Source organism: Myxine glutinosa, chromosome 4 (genome assembly GCF_964187855.1).
Source record: "Myxine glutinosa chromosome 4, kmMyxGlut1.1, whole genome shotgun sequence".
Classification (NCBI taxonomy): Eukaryota; Metazoa; Chordata; class Myxini; order Myxiniformes; family Myxinidae; genus Myxine; species Myxine glutinosa.
The window spans coordinates 132,003,489-132,026,235 of NC_136264.1; the positions used below are offsets into that span (position 1 = coordinate 132,003,489).

At 46.8% G+C, this 22,747-nt stretch overlaps 1 protein-coding gene across 2 annotated transcripts in view; it reads left to right on the top strand.

The window, feature by feature from the left end:
* The first annotated feature begins 1,201 nt into the window (after positions 1 to 1,201).
* Positions 1,202 to 22,747, top strand: part of PRKAB1 (protein kinase AMP-activated non-catalytic subunit beta 1) — a 29,400-nt gene continuing 7,854 nt past the window's right edge. Inside the window, exons 1-5 of one of the 2 annotated variants that reach the window (XM_068113431.2) lie at positions 1,202 to 1,676; positions 3,143 to 3,280; positions 17,569 to 17,735; positions 18,008 to 18,101; positions 21,420 to 21,534. In XM_068113431.2, the coding sequence (XP_067969532.2) occupies positions 3,149 to 3,280; positions 17,569 to 17,735; positions 18,008 to 18,101; positions 21,420 to 21,534 (508 nt within the window). In that variant the 5' untranslated portion in view covers positions 1,202 to 1,676; positions 3,143 to 3,148. The remainder of the gene's footprint in view (positions 1,677 to 3,142; positions 3,281 to 17,568; positions 17,736 to 18,007; positions 18,102 to 21,419; positions 21,535 to 22,747) is intronic. The other variant, XM_068113432.2, reaches the window with a different exon arrangement.

Sequence of the window (22,747 nt, forward strand, 5' to 3'; positions counted from 1 at the left end):
CGCGCGTCCTCGGCGGAGCTGGTCTTCGGGCAACCCCTGCGGGTACCGGGTGAATTTATCCCCGACTCCACGGCTCCTTGGTCCGCGGCACAACAGCACTCCGCCCTTCAGGAGACCGCCCGGAGGTTCGCCCCGGTGCCAACGGCACACCACGGTTGCCCGCCTTCCCACGTTGCCCCGGAGCTTCGCACGGCAAAGTACGTGTTCATCCGGCACGACGCCCACCGGGCACCGCTACGGCCCCCGTACGACGGGCCCTTCCGCGTGTTGGAGATCGGGGACAAATTTTTCACGGTCGACATCGCGGTGCCCCGGATCGCATTTCCGTGGACCGCCTCAAGCCGGCCCACCTCGATCCGGACCACCCCCCGCCAGTGGCTCTGCCTCCGCGTCGAGGCCGCCCCCCGGCGGTCGGACCCCCGGCACCCCCGCCAGCAGCTCTTCCTCCGCGTCGAGGCCGCCCCCCGGCGGTCGGACCCCCGGCACCCCCCAGCCCCGCCGTCCCGCCACCTCCCAGACCGGCACCCATCGCCAAGGGGAGTTTCGGCCGGGTCATCCGGCTTCCCCGCAAACTCACCCTTCAGGTGCGCCGTGCGCGGGAATTCTGGGGGGGGCGCGTGTGGCGGACACAAGCAAGAGGACACGAATTCAGCGCACCAGCAGGTGGCGGGAACGTCCAGGCGGGGAACTGGCAGGCATGCCCCGCCTATCGACCGATCGGCCACACCCGGGGACTAGGCGTGGCCTCGGCACATATATGCGGGCTCCAAGCTCGAGCCCGCCCACGCCCAGTGCTGCAGTTTGAGCTTTCTTAATAAAGACTCTTTTGGTTATCAAACGCGTTGTGGCCTACCTCTTTGGCAAGCAAGTTGTGTGCGCAGCTCCACACTTCAATATCCCGTGTTGAAAAACCTTTATATTTGAAATTAAAGAAATGTTTCCGCCACCCGTGCAAATTATTTTATTTTATATTTTTCTTTACACTACTTCGTGATACCTTATTGCTATGTTTTGCTTTTCCTGTGCAATATTTGGGATGGTAAAGCATTTATTCGTAAATACGATACGTTAAATATAGAGCGTGTATGTTCTAGATAAGTGTCAACATATTATTTTGTTTTTTGTAAAACGTTCAATGGATAATGTATCGCATAGTCGATAATGAACTCGTCTAATAAAAGTTATTAATAGCCGAAAATCCAGTCCAAACTTGGGGTTTACATTATGATGTATTTTTCATAGTGAAGAAAAGGAAGTGGAAAATAATATGTAGTGGAAGAAGGAGAAGAAGAAAAATAGGAAGAGGAAGAAGAAGTAAAAGTAGTAGTAGTTGTTGTGGTGCCGGTGGTGGTGGAACCGCATACACTGACTGTGCCGATTGAACCCAAAAGCACCCTCAACTCAGCAAGTAGGTTTTACAATTGATAAAAGAAACGGAGCAAACAATATAAAGTCCTCATTACTTGTTTGCTTCAGGTGAATTGTTTCGGTGTGTGGCGTATGTGGAGCCTCGCGGCTCTGAAAACGCTATTAAAATCAAAAGAAAAAGTGCGGCGAAGAAGGAGACCAATAAGAGGTAGGATTGGAAGAAGAAGAAGAAGCGGATTAGGAATAATAGGTTGACGGGAACAGTGGCTGGCAGGTTCGTAAACGGTGTCTCCGATCGAGTCTGACAGGTTCGTAAACGCACGGAATATACGAAGTCCAGTCAGTATTTTCAAAAGATTGTTGTTTCCTCACATTAATGGACAGGTAGAGATAAATGGGAACGAGAGTCGGTCGGACAGCCATGTTGTGTTTATGTTTATGTATAGTGTATACAGTAGTACAGTAGTCTGTTGATTCGAGTCTTTGACTGAGGGTGTGTGTGTGTGTGTGTGTGTGTGTGTGTGTGTGTGTGTGTGTGTGTGTGTGTGTGTGTGTGTGTGTGTGTGTGTGCGCGCGCTCGTATACTGTTTGATCGTAGAAATGACGGCCTGTGCACCTATCATGGCTGTGCTGGCCGCCCAATTGCATTTTGGTGACATTTCTGTGGGCAGGATTAATCCGAACTTGATATAAACAAATTAATTCGGAATGTTTTAGGATTGAGGTGCTAAATAAGGGGGATGAAAACTATAGGAGTAGGGCAAAGGGGGCATTAAGCTCCAGGGAGCATTAGGCTCCACTTCATGGTAAATCTTGAAGGTAAATATGCATTTACAATGTAGTGGAGCCTAATGCCCCCTGGAGCTTAATGCCCCCCTTTGCCCTATAGGTGGAGGCGACAGAACTACCTAACTGAGACCTATTCTTGAGTCTTGTGTGATGGAAACGTCGCTCATGGGATTTAATTGGATTTTTATTACATCATTGAGGAATAGCTCAGGAAGAGTGGTTGATGATGAAAGTGAGACGGCAGGCTTATTACCTCCGCCACCAAAGGTGGAAGGAGGTTATGTTTTCACCCCTGTCTGTTTGTCTGTCTGTCCGTTTGTCTGTGAACAAAATATCTCAAAAAGTTGTGGACGGATTCGGACGAAATTTGGCAAAGATGTAGCGTATCTGACTCCGACGAAATGATTAGATTTTGGTGAAGATCCGGATTTGGATCCGGCTACTAGAATTTTTTGTGATTCTTCGCCATTGGGAGATCGGGCCAAAAACGGTACATAGGATATCTCAAAAAGTTATGGATGGATTTGGCCGAAACTTGTTGGACATGTTGTGTGTGTGACAAGGAAGAAACAATTCGATTTTGGTGAAGATCTGAATATGGATTCGGATATGAGAATTTTATTTATTTTTTTAAGTGATTCTTCCCCCTTGTGAGATAGGGCCAAAAACGGTACATAGCAGGATATCTCAAAAAGTTCTGCATGGATTTGGAAGAAACTTGTTGGACAAGTTGTGTTGTGACAAGGAAGAATTGATTCAATGTTGGTGAAGATCCAGATCTGGATCCAGCTAGTGGAATTTTAAAAGTTTTTCTTCACCATTGAGTGATATGGCCAACCAGGCGGAGGTTTGCTCGCTACTGAGTGCCGTTGTAGTTATGAAAGTTATTTTGCTTCAACATTTACACAAGGACAGTCAGGGAGGGGAATTACCAATATCCGTCAGCTCCTTTGATAAATGACAGGCTGGTGACCGTATTCCCTAGGTCATCATGGGGAACACAACAAGCGAGCGCCAGGGAAGTACGAAGACCCCACGGCGAGACAACCGAGAGTCCGATGCTTCCAAGATCATAGTGGAGAGCCCAGACGCGCCGTACCTCTTCCAGACGGACCATCTTAAGGTGGGACGCTACCTGCAAAATGAAATATTGAGGTGGTATTTAAGCCTGCTGTTAGCTTAACAGTTAAGGGGCTGGATTACGATCTTAGGGTCTTGAGTTTGAGCCCCTGTCAGTGTTAAATCACGTGTTTTGGCTCAGCCTGTCAAAATGAGTACCAGCCTCTGGGAAACAGGAGCACCACTGCATCAGCGGCACAGCCACACTCCCAGCAATGATGCAACCAGCAGCCACGGGTTGCATACAAAACAACAACAAAGGTGGTATTTAAATCCGGAGTTTTGTGATCTTCCACAGGTGCATCGTTCACGAGTCTTGACAGCATCCACTGCTTACCTGCACACCTAAAACACTTGCATGTTTGATGTATCGTTTGAATCGTGTTACACCATAGATTTGACACCATCTTGAATGGTTGTTCTGCATTTGGTAGTGTTTGAGTAGAGTCGAAGTACAGCTTGTATACAGTACCGTATTGTTTATACAACAACAACAACAACATGCATTTTAAGGCCATTTTCCCTGCTAGAGCGGGGGTTAGCCTTGCGGTCCCCATGACAATCTTCTCCATTTTGCCCTATTTTCTGCATCTCTCCTTGTTAACCCCCTTGCCCGCATTTCTTCTTCCACCATCTTTCGCCAAGTCTTTCTCGGTCTTCCCCGTCCTCTACTTCCTTCTACATTAACTTCCATCACTCTTCTCAACCAGTCACTTTCATCCTTCCTCAACACATGACCAAACCATCTCAACCTGTTCCTCTTCACAGCATCAATCACAGGCTCTATTCCCATCATCTTTCGCAATTCATCATTTGTCTTCCTCTCTCTCAACGATACTCCGCACATCCATCGAACCATTCGCATTTCCACCCTTTCCAGCCTTCGTTGCTGCTCTACGTTCATTACCCATGTCTCGCTCCCATAAATCATAACACTTCTCACACATGCAGCATACACCTTTCCCTTCAGCTTCAGCGACACTCTCCTCCTCATCAGCACGCCACTCAGTTCCCGAAACTTCTTCCATGCACATCTCGGCTTCCGCTCGGCTTCCGCTTCCGGTCTTGCCGGCGAGGTTTCGTTTTTTCGCAGCTCTCCACACTGTCCATCGAAATCGAAGTTAAGTAATTGTTCCCATTTGTATTTTCGTTATAACTGTATTTATTTTATGGTGTGTGTACCTATATTGTGTCCCGAGAAAGTTTTTTCCGTGCAAATCTTTCATACCTGTACAGAAAATCGTGTTAATTCGTATCGTGTCTTCTGAGGCCTTGTACAGTGTCCAACCTTGAGGCTTTGTTTTTCTCTCAGCGGTCTGTCTTTTTTATGCTCAAATAACTTTCATTCTCTGCTTTTCCCAGTTTAAGTTAAGTATAAATTTTTCGAAGCTGTTCTTTCGAAGCAGCTGCTTTTCGAAGCTGTTCCATGCGCTCACGCTTTCGAAGCTAAGTAATCTTTCACAATTGTGTTTTTGTCGAGACTGTATCTATCTTTCGGTGTGTGTACCTATAGCGTATCTTTTGGAAAATTTTCGGTGCTAATTTTTTCGTACATGTATACACAATCGTCGGTTACTACGTATCGAGTATTCTGAGGCCAAGTACTCGTAGGCTTAGGCTACCGTACCGTCTCCGACCTTGTGGTTTTGTTTTTCTCTCAGCGGTTCGTCGAATGCGCTGCATTTATTTTCGTTCTCTGTTCGTCCCAGTCGTTCACCCCATACCTCCTTGTTAATATCTCTACTCAAAAAAAAAAAAACCCAAAAAAATTATTTCCTTCTCAGGTCTTATGCGTTTAATTGTTCTTATTTGTTCGTTCGTTCTTCGTTCACGTTGTTCGCGATCACGCGATCACGTGGTTAGAAATGTATAATCTCTCCCCTGAACAACTATTTTCTCTCATATATTATAACACCTTCTTCTTCTTCTCCTACAAAAGGATGCTTTCGTCTTGCTCACCAAATCTATTCATTCCAAAAAATAATAATAATACCATCTCCTACAGTTCCTCTTTTCTACATTCCCTAAACTCTCCAGAACTCCACCCCTCCTTCAGCGTCCTCAAACGTATTTTTGACTCGAAGGTCTCAAACTCATTTTGCAAAAAATGTTCGTTTCCCATGAATCGTACACTTTTCAAAATCCAATCTCACCCCTCCCCTCAAAATCTTCCCCATCCCCCCTTCCCTCCAAATCCTCCCCATCACCCATCGCTTTCAAATCTCCCCCCTTGCCCCTTCCCTCCCCTCCCTCCTAAACTTCTCCCACACCCCTCCCCTCCGAGACTCTCCCTCGCTCCTCCCCTCCTAGACTACCCTCTCACCCCTCTTCCTCAAAGCATCCTCCCTGCTTCTTCCCCCTTCCAACTTTCACCTTCATCTCCCCCAACCTTCTGCCTCGCTCTTCCCCCTCCTCAAATAACACCTCACTGTGCCTCACCCAATCTCCATCAAACCCTTTGTCCGCCCCATTCTTCCCTTTCTCCAAGCTATTCTGAAATCTATGAAATCTCTGACACACCTTCAACAGCTCTCCCTACCTCTTCCTCCTCTTCCACATCCTACCCTACCCCTCCCCCCCCCCCCCCCTGTTCTGTACCCGATGCTCCCCCTTCCTCTTCATTAACGGTATGGACCTCAAACATCCGGGGCCTTCGCTCAAACTTGACTGATCTCTCCATACAGGTTGCTTATGACAAACCAGATGTGATCTGCTTAACAGAAACTTTCCTCATTCATGATGTCTCTGATGCCTTGGTATCTCTCCCAGGTTACTCCCTCCTCCGGTATGATAGACCTGAGCCTCGTCCTGGAGGTGGGGTTGCTATCTTTATAAAAAACTCTCTTCCTCACTCGCCCTCCACTGCCCTCTCTCCACCTCACCCCCAGGAATACCTTTGGCTACGGCTTCCCCTTCGCTCCCACCTTTTGTTCATATGTGTGTTGTACCGTCCACCAAACAGTGATGACTCCATCTACATCTCGCTGTCTGATAATATGGACCAACTTCTATCTACCCATCCCAACTCTCTCTTCCTCATATGTGGTGATTTCAATTGTCACCATGCCAGTTGGCTGGGTGTGGGTACCTCTCTCACCAGCCATGGCTCTTCAGCAAAGGACTTCTGCGACTCACTGGGACTGACACAATCTGTCAATTTCCCGACCCGGATCTCAGTCAACGGAGCATCTTCTCTTCTGGACTTGGTTATGACTAACTTCCCTGAAAATGTCTGCTGCTCTTCTTCTGCTCCAATCGGCTCATCTGATCATGTGCTTGTCAAAGTGGACATCTCTCTGACCATTCTCACAGAGCCTCCTCAGCGTCGACGAGTCTAGCATTTCACTCAGGCCAACTGGCACGGTCTTCAAGCAGCCATCAATCATCTGGACTGGTCTCCCATCTCTACCGCCTCTGACATCAACTCATCCTGGGAATTCTTTCAAAGTAAATTGCTCTCTCTCATGCACAGATTTATCCCATCTCGTCTTCAGTTGTCATACCCTTCCTCCCGTCCATGGTACACGGAATCCTGTGGTGAGGCTGTTGCCCTGAAACAACTTGCTTTCGTCTCCTGGAAAGCAAATCCAACGGAAGGAAATCTCATTTCCTTTCACAAAGCCCGAAACAAGTGTGTGTCCACCCTCAGGAGAGCCAGGAAACAATATCTCACCGTTCTCAAGACCGAACTCTCTTATCTGTCTCCCTCTTCCAAATCCTGGTGGCGTCTGGTCAAATCTGTTTCTGGTGTTTGTTCCCCCTCCATCCCCTCCCTCACCTCAAATGGCTTAACGGCTGACTCTGCACGTGAAAAACCTGAATGCCTCAACTCTGTGTTTGCCTCTAAATCTTGTGTCCCAAACCCATCCCTCTCTGTACCCACCGTACCCAGTCGTACCCAGCTGCTCCAGGACTCTGTGTCCTTTCCTCCTGACAAGGTGGAAAAGTTTCTGTCAACCCTCGACTCTGATTCTGCAACTGGTCCTGACGGCATCAGCCCACGGGTCCTAAAATCATGTTCTTCCGCTCTTTCACTCCCTCTTCATGTTCCTGTCATGTCATGTCATGGAATCCATCATTGCTTCAGATATGAAATCTTTCCTCTTCTCCAATAGCTTGATCTCTGATCATCAATTTGGTTTCAGACCTGGTCACTCTACTCTGGACATGCTGCTTCTGCTTTCTCAACAATGGATGGAGGTCCTCAACGCCAAACAGGGAATTAGAGCTGTCTCCCTTGACATTTCACGTGCCTTCGATACGGTCTGGCGCCCTGCTCTGCTCACCAAACTCTCCTCCTTTGGTATCCATGGAAATCTCCACGCATGGCTGGCGGACTTCCTCTCTGGTCGTAGTCAATGTGTGGCCCTGAATGGGTTTCTCTCATCTCCTCTTCCTGTTCAGGCTGGAGTTCCCCAAGGTAGTGTTCTGGGCCCTGTGCTTTTTCTGGTCTTCATCAATGATCTCTCTGACTCTCTTGAAAATCCTCTCTATCTCTTTGCTGACGACTCTACTCTCTGTCGCTCCATTCCTCATCCCTCAGATCGGCAGTCTGCAGCCTCCTCACTCTCTGCAGACCTGGACAAAATCACAGACTGGGCATCCAAATGGAACATGTCTTTCAATCCTGATAAATCTCACACTCTTACGATGTCTCTCCGAAAAGACCGACTGGACAACCCTCCCATCCACTTTCTGAATAATCCTCTCCAAGAAGTTCTGTCACTCAAGCTTTTGGGTCTCACTATTTGCCATGATCTTTCCTGGGAAAACAACATTTTAAATCTGGCCTCCAAAGCCAGTCGCCGACTGGGCATCCTCCGTCGTGCGAAGTCCTTCCTTGGCACACCTGAGCTCCTCACCACATACAACGCTTTCATCCACAGCTCGATGGAATACTGCTCTCCCCTCTGGTCTGGTGCTCCTGCCTCACACCTAGCTCGTCTTCACGCTGTTGAAACCAAAGCGTTCAGAATCATTGGAATCTCCCGCGATGAAGCTAACTCCAAGGGCCTTTCACTCACTCACCGCAGGCAGGTTGGTGGTCTTTCCGTCTTCTACTGACTCCTCTCTGGCCTTGCCCCCCCAGCTCTCTCTGGGCTCTGTCCCCCAAATATTCCTACAGGTCGCACAAGATCTGCCTGCAACCCTCTTATGGTTAAACTGCCAAAATCAAGACTTTCTGCTCACCTTCACTCCTTCATTCCTCTTTTCTCCCACCTCTGGAACAAACTCCCTCACTCTTCAATCCCACTCCACCCTCCAGGTCTCTAAAACAGCTGTTCACCACCATCTCTTATCCTCCCCCATCCAAAACCTTGATCTTTTCTACCCCCGCTAATTTCGGTCCCCTTGTGTTTTATACCTTTCACTCCCCTTCCCACGCCTCCTCCCCCCAAGCCCTCTCCCTCCCACACTTCTCCCTGCTCTCAAATGTTGTGGTTGTGTGCTTCCCCTTCTCTCCCCATCTTGTCTTCCGCTCCCTCTTTTTGTATATTTTGTTTGTCTGGTTGTTTTGTTAGTGAAATAAATGTTAGCTCTTTCACGAGCCTCGATTCAGTATACAAAAAAAAGAAAAAAAAAGAAATCTCACTCGAGCAACTGTTGCCGAGTCTGATCCACCTTCTCCATTCAGCATGTCTCCGAGGTAGCAAAATGTTTTCACACCTTCCAGCTTCACGCCGTCTCCAAGATCCAACTCAACATTTCCTCCATCTGCAGCTCCCTCTGTGCACACCTTACATTTGAATGTAGCTGCCACACTGGTAAATGACCCTCTCAGACCACTACATTTTTGATGAACCCACTCAGCGCACATTGTACATTCAATGGAGTTCACTCCGACACCCTTCCTGCACACAGCACACGGCCACTTCCCAGTTCTTTCCACCTCACCACATGCTTTACCACTTGCCATCACCTTCGTCTTTCCGATATTCACCTTCAGACCTTTTGTCTCCATACATTCCTTCCACTTGTTCATCTTTTCCTTCAGTCCATCCATACTTTCCGCAATCAACACCAGATCATCTGCATACAACAACTCCCACGGTAAACCCTCCTTTACGTTCTGAGCCAGCTCCTCCATCACAGCTACAAATAGTAGTGGACTTAGTACCGACCCCTGATGCACGCCCACCTTCACCTCAAACTCACCACTGTTCCCGTCCTTCGTCCTTACAGCTGTGCGCGCTCTTTTGTACACTGCCATCACTACTCTGATCAACCATTCCTCCACTCCTAACTTCCTCAATGCCCATGTCAATACTTTGCGTGGAACCCTATCGAATGCTTTCTCCAGATCAACAAACCCAAAAAACAACTTCTTCCTCTTCTCCATGTACTTCTCCTGCAACTGCCTCACAATGAAAAGCGCATCTGTCGTTCCTCTTCCTGGCATAAATCCAAACTGCATTTCGTCGATCTTCACTTACTTCCTTATCCTCCTCTCCAACACCCTTTCCAATACCTTCATTCCATGCTCCAATAACTGTATCGCTCGGTACGAGCCACACTCCAGAGGGTCACCTTTCCCCTTGTATAGAGGGACGAGGGTACTCAGTTCCCAATCCACTGGAATGCGGCTTTCTTTCACCACCAGATTACAGATCTCTATCATTCTCTTCACACCCCAACTTCCTGCTGCCTTCAACATATCTCCCACAACTCCCGTCGGCCCTCCCGCTTTTCCACTCTTCATTGCTTTTATCGCTTCCTCAACTTCCTTCTCAGTTATCTTCTCTGCCAGTCCTAAAACTGGGTTACTCTCTATGTTGCCATCCCATTCATTCTCTGTATTCAACAGCATTTCCATATATCTTTTCCATCTTCCTTTAATTCCATCTGGGTCGACAACGATTTGTCCCACTTCATCCTTCAAGCAACTCACCCCCATCACATCACACCTCTCTTTCGCTTTGTGCTTTGCAATCCTGAATACTGCTTTCTGACCCTCTTCCGAATCCAAGCGTTCTCCGAACATTTTCCTGCATGCCTCCTGCACCTTTGCTACCTCTTTCTTTGCAGCCTTCCTGGCTGCCTTATAACTTTCATGCTCTGCTGTTTCTGCTCCCGTACCCTTTGCCTTCTGCCACTCCTTGAACTTCTTCCTCTTCTCGTCAATCCTCTTTCCAACTTCAACATCCCACCACCATGTTTCCGAGTGCCTCGGTGGTCCTTTTGTCCATCCACATACCTCACCAACGGCTCCCAACAGACTAGCTTTCATTGACATCCAACCACTTTCAAGCTCAACCACATCATCCTCTACCCTACTCAGCCTCTCTTTTAATGCCTCCCTTACTGTCACCTCTTTCAACCTCCACACCTTCATTCTTGGTTGGTACTTCACCCGTCGAGCTCTCCTCGCACCTTTCACCCTTGTGTCGCAGACAACAAAGTGGTGCTGTGAAACAGCCTCCTCCCCCGGGATCACCTTTGTGTCCCGGAGGTGCCCCCTATCTCGCCTACGCACCATCAGGTAGTCAACGGTTGTCGTCGACCCTCCTGACGTGTTTGTAACAAGCTTATTATCCTCTTTCTGGAACTGAGTATTACAAATCAACAAATCAGCTCCATCAGCAAACTCCAAAATCCTTTCACCTTCTCCATTTCTCACACCATATCCGTAACCCCCATGAACTCCCTCAAAACCATCTATACTCCTTCCCACATGTCCATTCAGGTCTCCTCCCACCACAACAACTTCCTAATCTTTCACGTTTTCCATCAGCTTCTCCATCGCACACCAGAACTTGTCCTTCTCTTCATCGCTTCGACCAACCTGCGTAGCATATCCCGAGATGACGTTCACCAAGAGCTTTCCAATCATCATTTTCACCATCATCAACCTATCACTCACTCTAGTCACACTCACCACACTGTCTACAAACTCCTCAGAAAACAGGACACCAACACCATTCACGCCCTCCGGGCACCCTTGCCACACAAACTTGTATTTCTGTCCTTGCCTACCCTTCACCATTTTCACACCACTTCCTTTCCATCTCGTCTCTTGCACACAACATATGTCCACTCTTCTTCTGACCAATACTTCCATCACTTCTCCTGATCTCCCTGTCATTGTCCCTACATTCCATGTCCCAAACCTCAGAAACTGATCTCCACTTCGGGCTGCACCCTGCCCATATGTACTTGTAATTGTCATGGTTCTCTTTTTTGAGGCAATGTTTTTATGGCCGGATGCCCTTCCTGACGCCAACCCTCTTAGTCGTCTCTTACGACATGCAGGGATACGGTGTACCTATTCTGACCAGGGTACACACTGGGAAACGTTTAAAACATGGAAATTCGGGGGGGGGGGGGGGGGGCGGCGTCAGCATCACGGCTGCGGTTTAAACTTATTCCAACAATATCCAAACAGAACCATGAAAACCATGAAAAACAATCCGGGAAAAGTCTCCAAGCGAGAACGTGGATTTGAGAAAGAAGGAGCAGAGGCGGAAGAAAAACGAGATACAGGGGGCGGGGCACAAGCCGAGACGAGGAGGAGAGCGAACAAGCACGTGTCCGGGAGGAGAGAAAGAATCAATATAGAATTCTTTGTCTCGGGAGGTGAGGTGAGGGGGAGAAAACAAAATAAAAGAAACAAGCAATACAGCGAAGGAAATAACCCAAACCGACAAAACACCGACGGGGGGAGGGAAGCCCCAAGTCACCAGGCCGCGCACGAGGTACGACCCAGAAAACGATTAATTACACACAAGTTTGCACGAACCACAAACCAACACCAACTAGAAACACACAATAACACGTACACAGCAAAATAACCAGTGGAAATTTGACAAAGACAAGAATGGGAAAACACTCAAACTTCGATGCCGTGGAGAGCTCGAAGCACGCCTCACTCGCCCGAATAACCGGAAGTTCCCAAGACTGTATTGTATTGAAGACTGTATTGTCCCCAAGAAGACTGTATTGTTAATACAGTCCCGTATTGTTTATACAGTACCGTATTGTTTATACAACAACAACACAACAGGCATTTAAAGGCCATTTTCCCTGCTAGAGCGGGGGTTAGCCTTGCTTCAGGGTTAGGGTTGACAATGAAAATTGACATGACATGACAATGACATGTCATTGTCATGTTGACATGACAATCTTCTCCATTTTGCCCTATTTTCTGCATCTCCCCTTGTTAACCCCCTTGCCCACATTTCTTCTTCCACCATCTTTAGCCAAGTCTTTCTCGGTCTTCCCCGTCCTCTACTTCCTTCTACATTCATTTCCATCACTCTTCTCAACCAGTCACTTTCATCCTTCCTCAACACATGACCAAACCATCTCAACCTGTTTCTCTTCACAGCATCAATCACAGGCTCTATTCCCATCATCTTTCACAATTCATCATTTGTCTTCCTCTCTCTCAACGATACTCCACACATCCACCGAACTATTCGCATTTCCACCCTTTCCAACCTTCGTTGCTGCTCTACGTTCATTACCCATGTCTCGCTCCTATAAATCGTAACACTTCTCACGCATGCAGCATACACCTTTCCCTTCAGCTTCAACGACACTCCCCTCCTCATCAGCACGCCACTCAGTTCCCGAAACGTCTTCCATGCACATGTCACTCTGGCAACCGTTGCCGAGTCTGATCCACCTTCTCCATTCAGCATGTCTCCGAGGTAGCAAAATGTTTTCACACCTTCCAGCTTCACGCCGTCTCCAAGATCCAACTCAACATTTCCTCCATCTGCAGCTCCCTTTGTGCACACCTTACATTTGAATGTAGCTGCCACACTGGTGAATGACCCTCTCAGATCACTACATTTTTGATGAACCCACTCAGCACACATTGTACATTGAATGGAGTTCACTCCGACACCCTTCCTGCACACAGCACACGGCCACTTCCCAGTTCTTTCCACCTCACCACATGCTTTACCACTTGCCATCACCTTCGTCTTTCCGATATTCACCTTCAGACCTTTTGTCTCCATACATTCCTTCCACTTGTTCATCTTTTCCTTCAGTCCATCCATACTTTCCACAATCAACACCAGATCATCTGCATACAACAACTCCCACGGTAAACCCTCCTTTACGTTCTGAGCCAGCACCTCCATCACAGCGACAAATAGTAGTGGACTTAGTACCGACTCCTGATGCACTCCCACCTTCACCTCAAACTCACCACTGTTCCCGTCCTTCGTCCTTGCAGCTGTGCGTGCTTTTTTGTACATTGCCATCACTACTCTGATCAACCATTCCTCCACAGTACCGTATTGTTTATACAGTACCGTATTGTTTATACAGTACCGTATTGTTTATACAGTACCGTATTGTTTATACTGTACCGTATTGTTTATACAGTACCGTATTGTTAAACGTTTAAAACATGCAAAAAAAATTTTTTTTTTTTTTTTTTTTTTGTATACTGTATCGAGGCTCGTGAAAGAGCTAACATTTATTTCACAAACAAATCAACCAGACAAACAAGATATATAAAAAGAGGGAGCGGAAGACAAGATGGGGAGAGAAGGCGAAGCACACAAACATAACATTTGAGGGCAGGGAGATGTGTGGGACGGAGAGGGCTTGGGGGGAGGAGGTGTGGGAAGGGGGGGCGGGGGGGTGGGAGAAGTATAAAACACAAGGACACCAAGGACTTCCAGGACAGAAGTTGGTATTTCAAAAAAGTGGATTTGGGGTGAAATTAGCGGGGGTAGAAAAGATCAAGGTTTTGGATGGGGGAAGATAAGAGATGGTGGTGAACAGCTATTTTAAAGACCTGGAGGGTGGAGTGGGATTGAAGAGAGTGAGGGAGTTTGTTCCAGAGGCGGGATAAAAGAGGAGTGAAGGTGAGCAGAGAGTCTTGATTTTGGCAGTTTAACCATAAGAGGGTTGCAGGCAGATCTTGTGCGACCTGTAGGAATATTTGGGGGACAGAGCCCAGAGAGAGCTGGGGGGGCAAGGCCAGAGAGGAGTCGGTAGAAGACGGAAAGACCACCAACCTGCCTGCGGTGAGTGAGTGAAAGGCCCTTGGAGTTAGCTTCATCGCGGGAGATTCCAATGATTCTGAACGCTTTGGTTTCAACAGCGTGAAGACGAGCTATGTGTGAGGCAGAAGCACCAGCCCAGAGGGGAGAGCAGTATTCCATTGAGCTGCGGATGAAAGCCTTGTATGTGGTGAGGAGCTCAGGTGTGCCAAGGAAGGACTTCGCACGACGGAGGATGCCCAGTCGGCGACTGGCTTTGGAGGCCAGATTTGAAATGTGGTTTTCCCAGGAAAGATCATGGCAGATAGTGAGACCCAAAAGCTTGAGTGACAGAACTTTTTGGAGAGGATTATTCAGAAAGTGGATGGGAGGGTTGTCCAGTCGGTCTTTTCAGAGAGACATCGTAAGAGTGTGAGATTTGTCAGGATTGAAAGACGTTCCACTTGTTTGCCCAGTCTGTGATTTTGTCCAGGTCTGCAGAGAGTGAGGAGGCTGCAGACTGCCGATCTGAGGGATGAAGAATGGAGCGACAGAGAGTAGAGTCATCAGCAAAGAGATAGAGAGGATTTTCAAGAGAGTCAGAGAGATCATTGATGAAGACCAGAAAAAGCACAGGGCCCAGAACACTGCCTTGGGGAACTCCAGCCTGAACAGGAAGAGGAGATGAGAGAAACCCATTCAGGGCCACACGTTGACTACGACTAGAGAGGAAGTCCGCCAGCCATGCGTGGAGATTTCCATGGATACCAAAGGAGGAGAGTTTGGTGAGCAGAGCGGGGTGCCAGACCGTATCGAAGGCATGTGATATGTCAAGGGAGACAGCTCTAATTTCCTGTTCGGCATTGAGGACCTCCATCCATTGTTGAGAAAGCAGAAGCAGCATGTCCAGAGTAGAGTGACCAGGTCTGAAACCAAATTGATGATCAGAGATCAAGCCATTGGAGAAGAGGAAAGATTTCATTTCTGAAGCAATGATGGATTCCATGACTTTGCTGATAATTGGGAGAAGGCTGATTGGTCTGTAGTTGCTAGGATCTGTTTTTGCACCTTTATTGTGCAAAGCGGTGATGTTGGCTGATTTCCAAGCAGATGGAAGATGATTGCAATACAACAACAACAACAACAACAACAACAACATGCATTTTAAGGCCATTTTCCCTGCTAGAGCGGGGGTTAGCCTTGCAGTCCCCATGACAATCCTCTCCATTTTGCCCTATTTTCTGCATCTCTTCTTGTTAACCCCCTTGCCCGCATTTCTTCTTCCACCATCTTTAGCCAAGTCTTTCTCGGTCTTCCCCGTCCTCTACTTCCTTCCACATTCATTTCCATCACTCTTCTCAACCAGTCACTTTCATCCTTCCTCAACACATGACCAAACCATCTCAACCTGTTCCTCTTCACAGCATCAATTACAGGCTCCATTCCCATCATCTTTCGCAATTCATGATTTGTCTTCCTCTCTCTCAACGATACTCCGCACATCCACCGAACCATTCGCATTTCCACCCTTTCCAGCCTTTGTTGCTGCTCTTCGTTCATTACCCATGTCTCGCTCCCATAAATCATAACACTGCTCACACATGCAGCATACACCTTTCCCTTCAGCTTCATCGACACTCCCCTTCCTCATCAGCACGCCACTCAGTTCCCGAAACTTCTTCCATGCACATCTCACTCTCGCAACCGTTACCGAGTCTGATCCACCTTCTCCATTCAGCATGTCTCCGAGGTAGCAAAATGTTTTCACACCTTCCAGCTTCACGCCGTCTCCAAGATCCAACTCAACATTTCCTCCATCTGCAGCTCCCTCTGTGCACACCTTACATTTGAATTTAGCTGCCACACTGGTTAATGACCCTCTCAGACCACTACATTTTTTATGAACCCACTCAGCGCACATTGTACATTGAATGGAGTTCACTCCGACACCCTTCCTGCACACAGCACAGGGCCACTTCCCAGTTCTTTCCACCTCACCACATGCTTTACCACTTGCCTTCACCTTCGTCTTTCCGATATTCACCTTCAGACCTTTTGTCTCCATACATTCCTTCCACTTGTTCATCTTTTCCTTCAGTCCATCCATACTTTCCACAATCAACACCCGATCATCTGCATACAACAACTCCCACGGTAAACCCTCCTTTACGTTCTGAGCCAGCACCTCCATCACAGCTACAAATAGTAGTGGACTTAGTACCGACCCCTGATGCACTTCCACCTTCACCTCAAACTCACCACTGTTCCCGTCCTTCGTCCTTACAGCTGTGCGCGCTCTTTTGTACATTGCCATCACTACTCTGATCAGCCATTCCTCCACTCCTAATTTCCTCATTGCCCATGTCAATACTTTGCGTGGAACCCTATCGAATGCTTTCTCCAGATCAACAAACCCAAGAAACAACTTCTTCCTCTTCTCCATGTACTTCTCCTGCAACTGCCTCACAATAAAAAGCACGTCTGTCGTTCCTCTTCCTGGCATAAATCCAAACTGCATTTCGTCGATCTTCACTTTCTTCCTTATCCTCCTCTCCAACACCCTTTCCAATACCTTCATTCCATGCTCAAATAACTTTATCGCTCGGTACGAGCCACACTCTCGAGTGTCACCTTTCCCCTTGTATAGAGGGACGAGGGTACTCAGTTCCAAATCCACTGGAATGCGGCCTTCTTTCACCGCCAGATTACAGTTGTCTGTCATTCTCTTCACACCCCAACTTCCTGCTGCCTTCAACATATCTCCCACAACTCCCGTCGGCCCTCCCGCTTTTCTACTCTTCATTGCTTTTATCGCTTCCTCAACCTCCTTCTCAGTTATCTTCTCTGCTGGTCCTAAAACTGGGTTACTCTCTATGTTGCCATCCCATTCATTCTCTCTATTCAACAGCATTTCCATATATCTTTTCCATCTTCCTTTAATTCCATCTGGGTCCACAACGATTTGTCCCACTTCATCCTTCAAGCAACTCACCCCCATCACATCACACCCCCATCATTTCAATGTTCATCAATTTAATGCACAAACCAGCTATGTCAAGCATGCAACGTTCCCTGCTGAAGAATGAGTTTCTCAAGGGTTTCCCTTCACCAACTCCATCAACATCTCAACTCCTTCATCACTGATCAGATAAGAATGGATGTGGCTTTGTTCTTGATTCTCCACGTGTTGAAGCTTATGGCGTCACGGCGGCAAGTCACCATCTGGTGGCATTGGTGATGCGATTTCAATGGCGACCTGATGCGATCAGAATAATCGTATCTGTATCTACTCGTACATCGGAACATATGTGTCATTCTCACACTGTCGTCCTTTGTGTCTTTGTTCCAGGTTTCTGCAGATAAGGAGTTTGCTGCCTGGCAGCAGGACATGGAGCTGTCTCAAAAGCTTCCAACTCAGGCACATCCAACAGTGTTTCGCTGGCCCGGTGGTGGAAAGGACGTCCGTCTCGCAGGCTCCTTTGACAACTGGCATTCCAAGATTCCTCTTGCAAAAAGGTATGCTACACGTCGCAATCCCTTGTCTTGCCGATGTTTACCTTCTGTCAGTTATCCTGGATCATGGCAGTTGAGCTCCTTTATTTCTGAACATTTGTCAACGATCATTTTCAATTTTTTTGTTGCTGAACTCTCCTCATATCTGTTTAGACAGAGTTTATCAAAGTATAAGACGGTGGTTGATGTATTTTTGGTGAGACAAAAATAGGGCCAAAAGGAGACTCCAAACTGATGTCACTGAGACGCCCTACCCTCTTTTTTGTGTTCCACAGTCACAATGATTTTGTGGCCATTCTGGATCTGCCCGAGGGTGATCATCAGTACAAGTTCTATGTTGATGGTCAGTGGATCCATGATGCGAATGAGGTGGGGATCATTGTACATTGTACAAAACAAATGTTCAGCAAATGCATTTCCCTAATACCTACAGCTCTTCTTATGAGACATGCATTCACTGGGCTGCATTCCTGATGCCTTGCTAACAACAGATGCCACCCTCGGGTACAGTAGACTCTTGACTGGTGGAAGTGAATTTGCGACTGTAATCTCCCAAATTGGCATGGGGAATGCAGTTCGTGAGTGTATTTTTTAGCATGGATTTGAAGCAAATCACATTCCTTTTTTGGGGGAGCAAAGCAAATGATTCTTCACTTGGTTTATATGTGATTTTTCATGCTGAAAAAAGTATAACGGATATTGCAATCCCCAGGAAATTACTCGAACTCCGGTGCTTCGAACTGTCACTTATTCATGCAATTATCAAACCTTTCCAACTGCTGAAAACTGTCTTAAATGGGACTCGGCCTGATTTTTTTTCTTATTTAAAAGCTTCGTCTCATTGTTAGCTGCACTACTGGAGCCAGCATCGTCAGTTCTTGTCTCGCTGAATATCCTCACCGATTTATCCGATTCCTCAAAGGATAGCCGAGTTGTACAGGTTCCCTTCTGAAGTCACTTATGTCCACCAGCAGGTGCGCACAGGTTTTATCCCACCCTAGAGAAGATGCAATTTGAACTCTGCATATCATTAATTTGTCCCGAGGCTGGCGTCATCATACGTTGTGGGCGTTGCGTTGCGACTTGCACATCGTCATACTGTGTGTGGGTGAGGAAATTGACACATTTTCTATGCACATGCTTGCTTTTGGCAATACTGTTTGTAACTAGAGAGTTCATAGGAAACGATACCACGTGCAGTGTTTAAGTGTATACATCAATTTTAATAAAAGAATGATATTAACCCTCCGTAAGTGCGGCGTTAAAAATAATTTAGATCGTTTAAAAAATTTCTAGAAGTTTCTAAAAATCATCCGTCCACTAGCATTACTCAAGCGTTACTGAAGTTTATGCATCGCCCTTATTCACTACCCTATTTAACATGTCCCAGTACTGCCAAACTGGACGTTATTGGAAGTTACAAGGCGATTTGTAGTCTGCAGTGTTCAAGTATATAAGTCAATTTAAGTGAAATAAAGATAGTAAAAATCATATAAATAAATGAATTCTGTAGTTTACTGCCATTTTACCGCTACCTGGATCAAAAATGGCGGTTTCCGGGAGGATTACAAATGGCGCAACTTCAGGCAATCAAAGTCTCCTTATACTTAGGCAGTTAAGACCGAAAAATAGGGCGTATCGTTCATTTTTTCAGGAAAGCACCAAATTTGGCACAGATGTAGTATGGACCTATACAATTGTTTTCCTGAGGGGCGCCCAAAAATTCAGAACCCCTGGTGGCCGCCATATTGAATTTCAACATGACCGCCCTCTGTGACCTATTTCCCTCAATAACTTCCATACTATGAGTGATAACACCACAGTTCCAGTGTCTTACCCCATGTTTTCATGGTCTCTGAATCCAATGGGATCAATTGCATAAAGATTGGCATCCATCATCTTTAATTTCAAGTTGGCCGCCATGGTGTTTCCATTTTCCTTGAATCTCTCATAGTATTTTAGGTAAAATTTCAATTCCAAGTGATACACATTGTTTTATTGGTCTCTGATAACAATGGAATTGTATTAATTAATCAAAGTTATACACAGTTGCAGTTTTAACTTAAAATATTGTGGGCACTTGGAAGGTGGAGGCTCTCGCACAGACGCGTAGTACTACAAGCACTGTCCATCGCAGTCACACAATGATGTGCAGGGCAGATTTGCCCTGGAGCATTTACAGTTGCCTTTACAGGCCGACTTACAATGGCAGCTTGTAAGCTCTGAACATGCCTCCTGTATCAGTGGTATTGTGGTCCAAATTGGTGTCCAAGAAGTCCCTGTTTTCATCCAGCCCAAATCAGCTGGTGATGGAAGTTCTGGGTAGGGCACAAGTGCCTGACTCCATACGTGTCCAGCCTGAAAACATGCACGTTTTAGGTGTTGTTCGAAGGCGTCTGCTGTTGGGGGAATGTGATCAATCGATCTTGCCTTCTTCGTGAACAAGTGTCGGCGCATGTCATTCACTGTCTTTATCTCGGTAGTCCGGTCATAGAGGATGGAAACATATCTTTCTATGCTCTGTAGTTCCATAGTAATAGCGTCCACAGATGGCCTATAAGCGAGAGCATGAAAGGTCTGCGTGATGCTGGGGTATGCCTCCCAAGCCTTCCGGGCTGTCTTTTTCCCAATTTGGGCAAAAAATGACACTGTGTCGCAGCCAGTGAAGGCATGAAATAATGGCAAAGACTCGGACTTCCTGCGGCCAAGGCCGGTGGCAATTTTATGGATGGCAAGATAGCGGTAGCTTTTACCAGTGCAAATGGCAATCCAGAGTTCCTCCACACCGTGTGACTGGTAGGTAAAGTAGTGTGCTATTGCCAAGACCACAATACAAGACCAAGACCACTCATAGTATAGAAGTTATTGAGGGAAATAGGTCACAGAGGGCGGTCATGTTGAACTTCAATATGGCGGCCACCAGGGGTTCTGAATTTTTGGGCGCCCCTCAGGAAAACAATTGTATAGTTCCATACTACATCTGTGCCAAATTTGGTGCTTTCCTGAAAAAATGAACGATGCTTCCTCTTAACTGCTCTGCTACTATAGATGCCTCTGCCATCCATGGGTGAGGTTTTAATTTAGTGTTCATTAAATGCTGCATAGACGGTGTCTCTCGATACTAACTTTGATTCGAGTTTTACTTGGCTGGAGCAAACGAGAGCAAGTAACGTAGCTACTGTGGCAGTTGAAAGCAGCTCCTGAGCTGGATGGTTGCGTTACTTTGTTTCGTCGTCATTTTGTGTGTTGGTATACAAATGGCATTTTGATAGCACTGTCAGTTATAAATTTACCTGTGAACCGATTGACACCAGAGCCTTGAATTTTCACCTCGAGAGGATATGGAGTATTGCAATTATCTGCAATAATTTGTTGCTGTTTAAAACGAATAAAGAATGCCAGTGATTGCATTCCCATTTATTTAACAAGTATGACCTGTAGAACACCTTGTGCATTTATTTAAATGCTCACCTTTTCCTTTTTACTGCCTCCAGCTTTGCTCCCACCCTCCTTCCTTCCTATTTTCCTTTCCTCTCATCTGCTGTGCTTCCGTTTTCCTTCCCTCTTTTATTCTTTCCATGTCAATTTTCTGCCTCTCCATGTTTTTACCCATCCACCCGTTCCTCTCCCTCACCACCACTTACCACTCGTCATACATCTCCCCATACTTTGACGTTCTTTTTCCAGCCTATAATGACGAGCTCTCTGGGAACCGTTAACAATGTCATCCACGTCAAACCGTCAGATTTTGAAGTGATGGATGCTCTGCAGGTCGACTCGCTCGAGTGCGCCGAAGCCACAGGTAACGGTCACGTCCGAACCCTCGGCGAGTCTTTTATCACTGCCTGCTTCCAGTGTGTGAGCGAAGGTGTTGCTTGGAATTGCAAATGAAACAAACCTCTTTGGATCCTTGGCAATGATTTAATCCCTGCAGTGCCTTTGCTGTGTTTACAAAGGCCTGTGGGAAGTCTTCCAAGTTTTAATTTTATTTTAATGTTTCATGATTTTAATTGGTTCTATGCGTCAATTACGTACCATATTTACCTCCGCCACCGAAGGTGGAAGGAGGTTATGTTTTCACCCCTGTCTGTTTTCTCTGTTTGTCTGTCTTCTGCCTGTCTGTGAACAGGATATCTCAAAATGTTATGGACGGATTTGGACGAAACCTGGTGGAGAGGTTGGGTGTGTGACAAGGACTAATCGATTCAATTAAGTGGTTCTTCACCATTGAGAGATCGGGCGAAAAGCGATATATAACATGATATTTTAAAAAGTTATGGACGAGTTATGACTAAACTTGGGGGACGAGTTGGTTAGGTGACGAGAACAAGCGATTCGATTTTGGTTCAGGTCTGAATCCAGATCCGGCCTATCAGTGGGATACAAAACATAAACTGTTCAGCCTGGCGGAGGTATACGCTCTACCGAGTACCGTTATAGTTTTTGTTGTCATTTGACGCGTATGAAGCTACTCCATTCACTCTTGGTGAAAAGCACAGTTTGGTTTGTGTAGACTGTAGTTGTCCAGCTTTAACTCGGAATCTAATTATTGTCTGGTTAATTTCTCTCCTCAACCACTTTTTAATAACCTCTTCTCACAAAATTGTCAAACATTTCGAAACAGACCATACAACAACGGAGGAGCTTGTTTTACACCTCTTACAAGGATGCATGGTAAACGGCAGACAAACAATATTCTGTGGCATTTAAAGCTTGGACTCGAGCCTGGTGTTGGCTTAGCGGTTAGGGTGCTGGCTTGGGATCCTCGGATCCTGGGTTCGAATCCCGGTCGATCGCTGAATTAACGCCAGGGGGGTTGACTCAGCCTGTCATCCTTCCGAGGTCGGCAAATTGAGTACCGGCTTGCTGGGATGAATGATCCCCGTGTGTACCCCGGGTTAGAATAGGTACACCGTATCCCTGCGTATCGTAAGAGCGTGACCAAGGGTTGGCGTCAGGAAGGGCATCCGGCCATAAAAACATTGTCTCAAACAGGGAACCATGATTGTCATGGG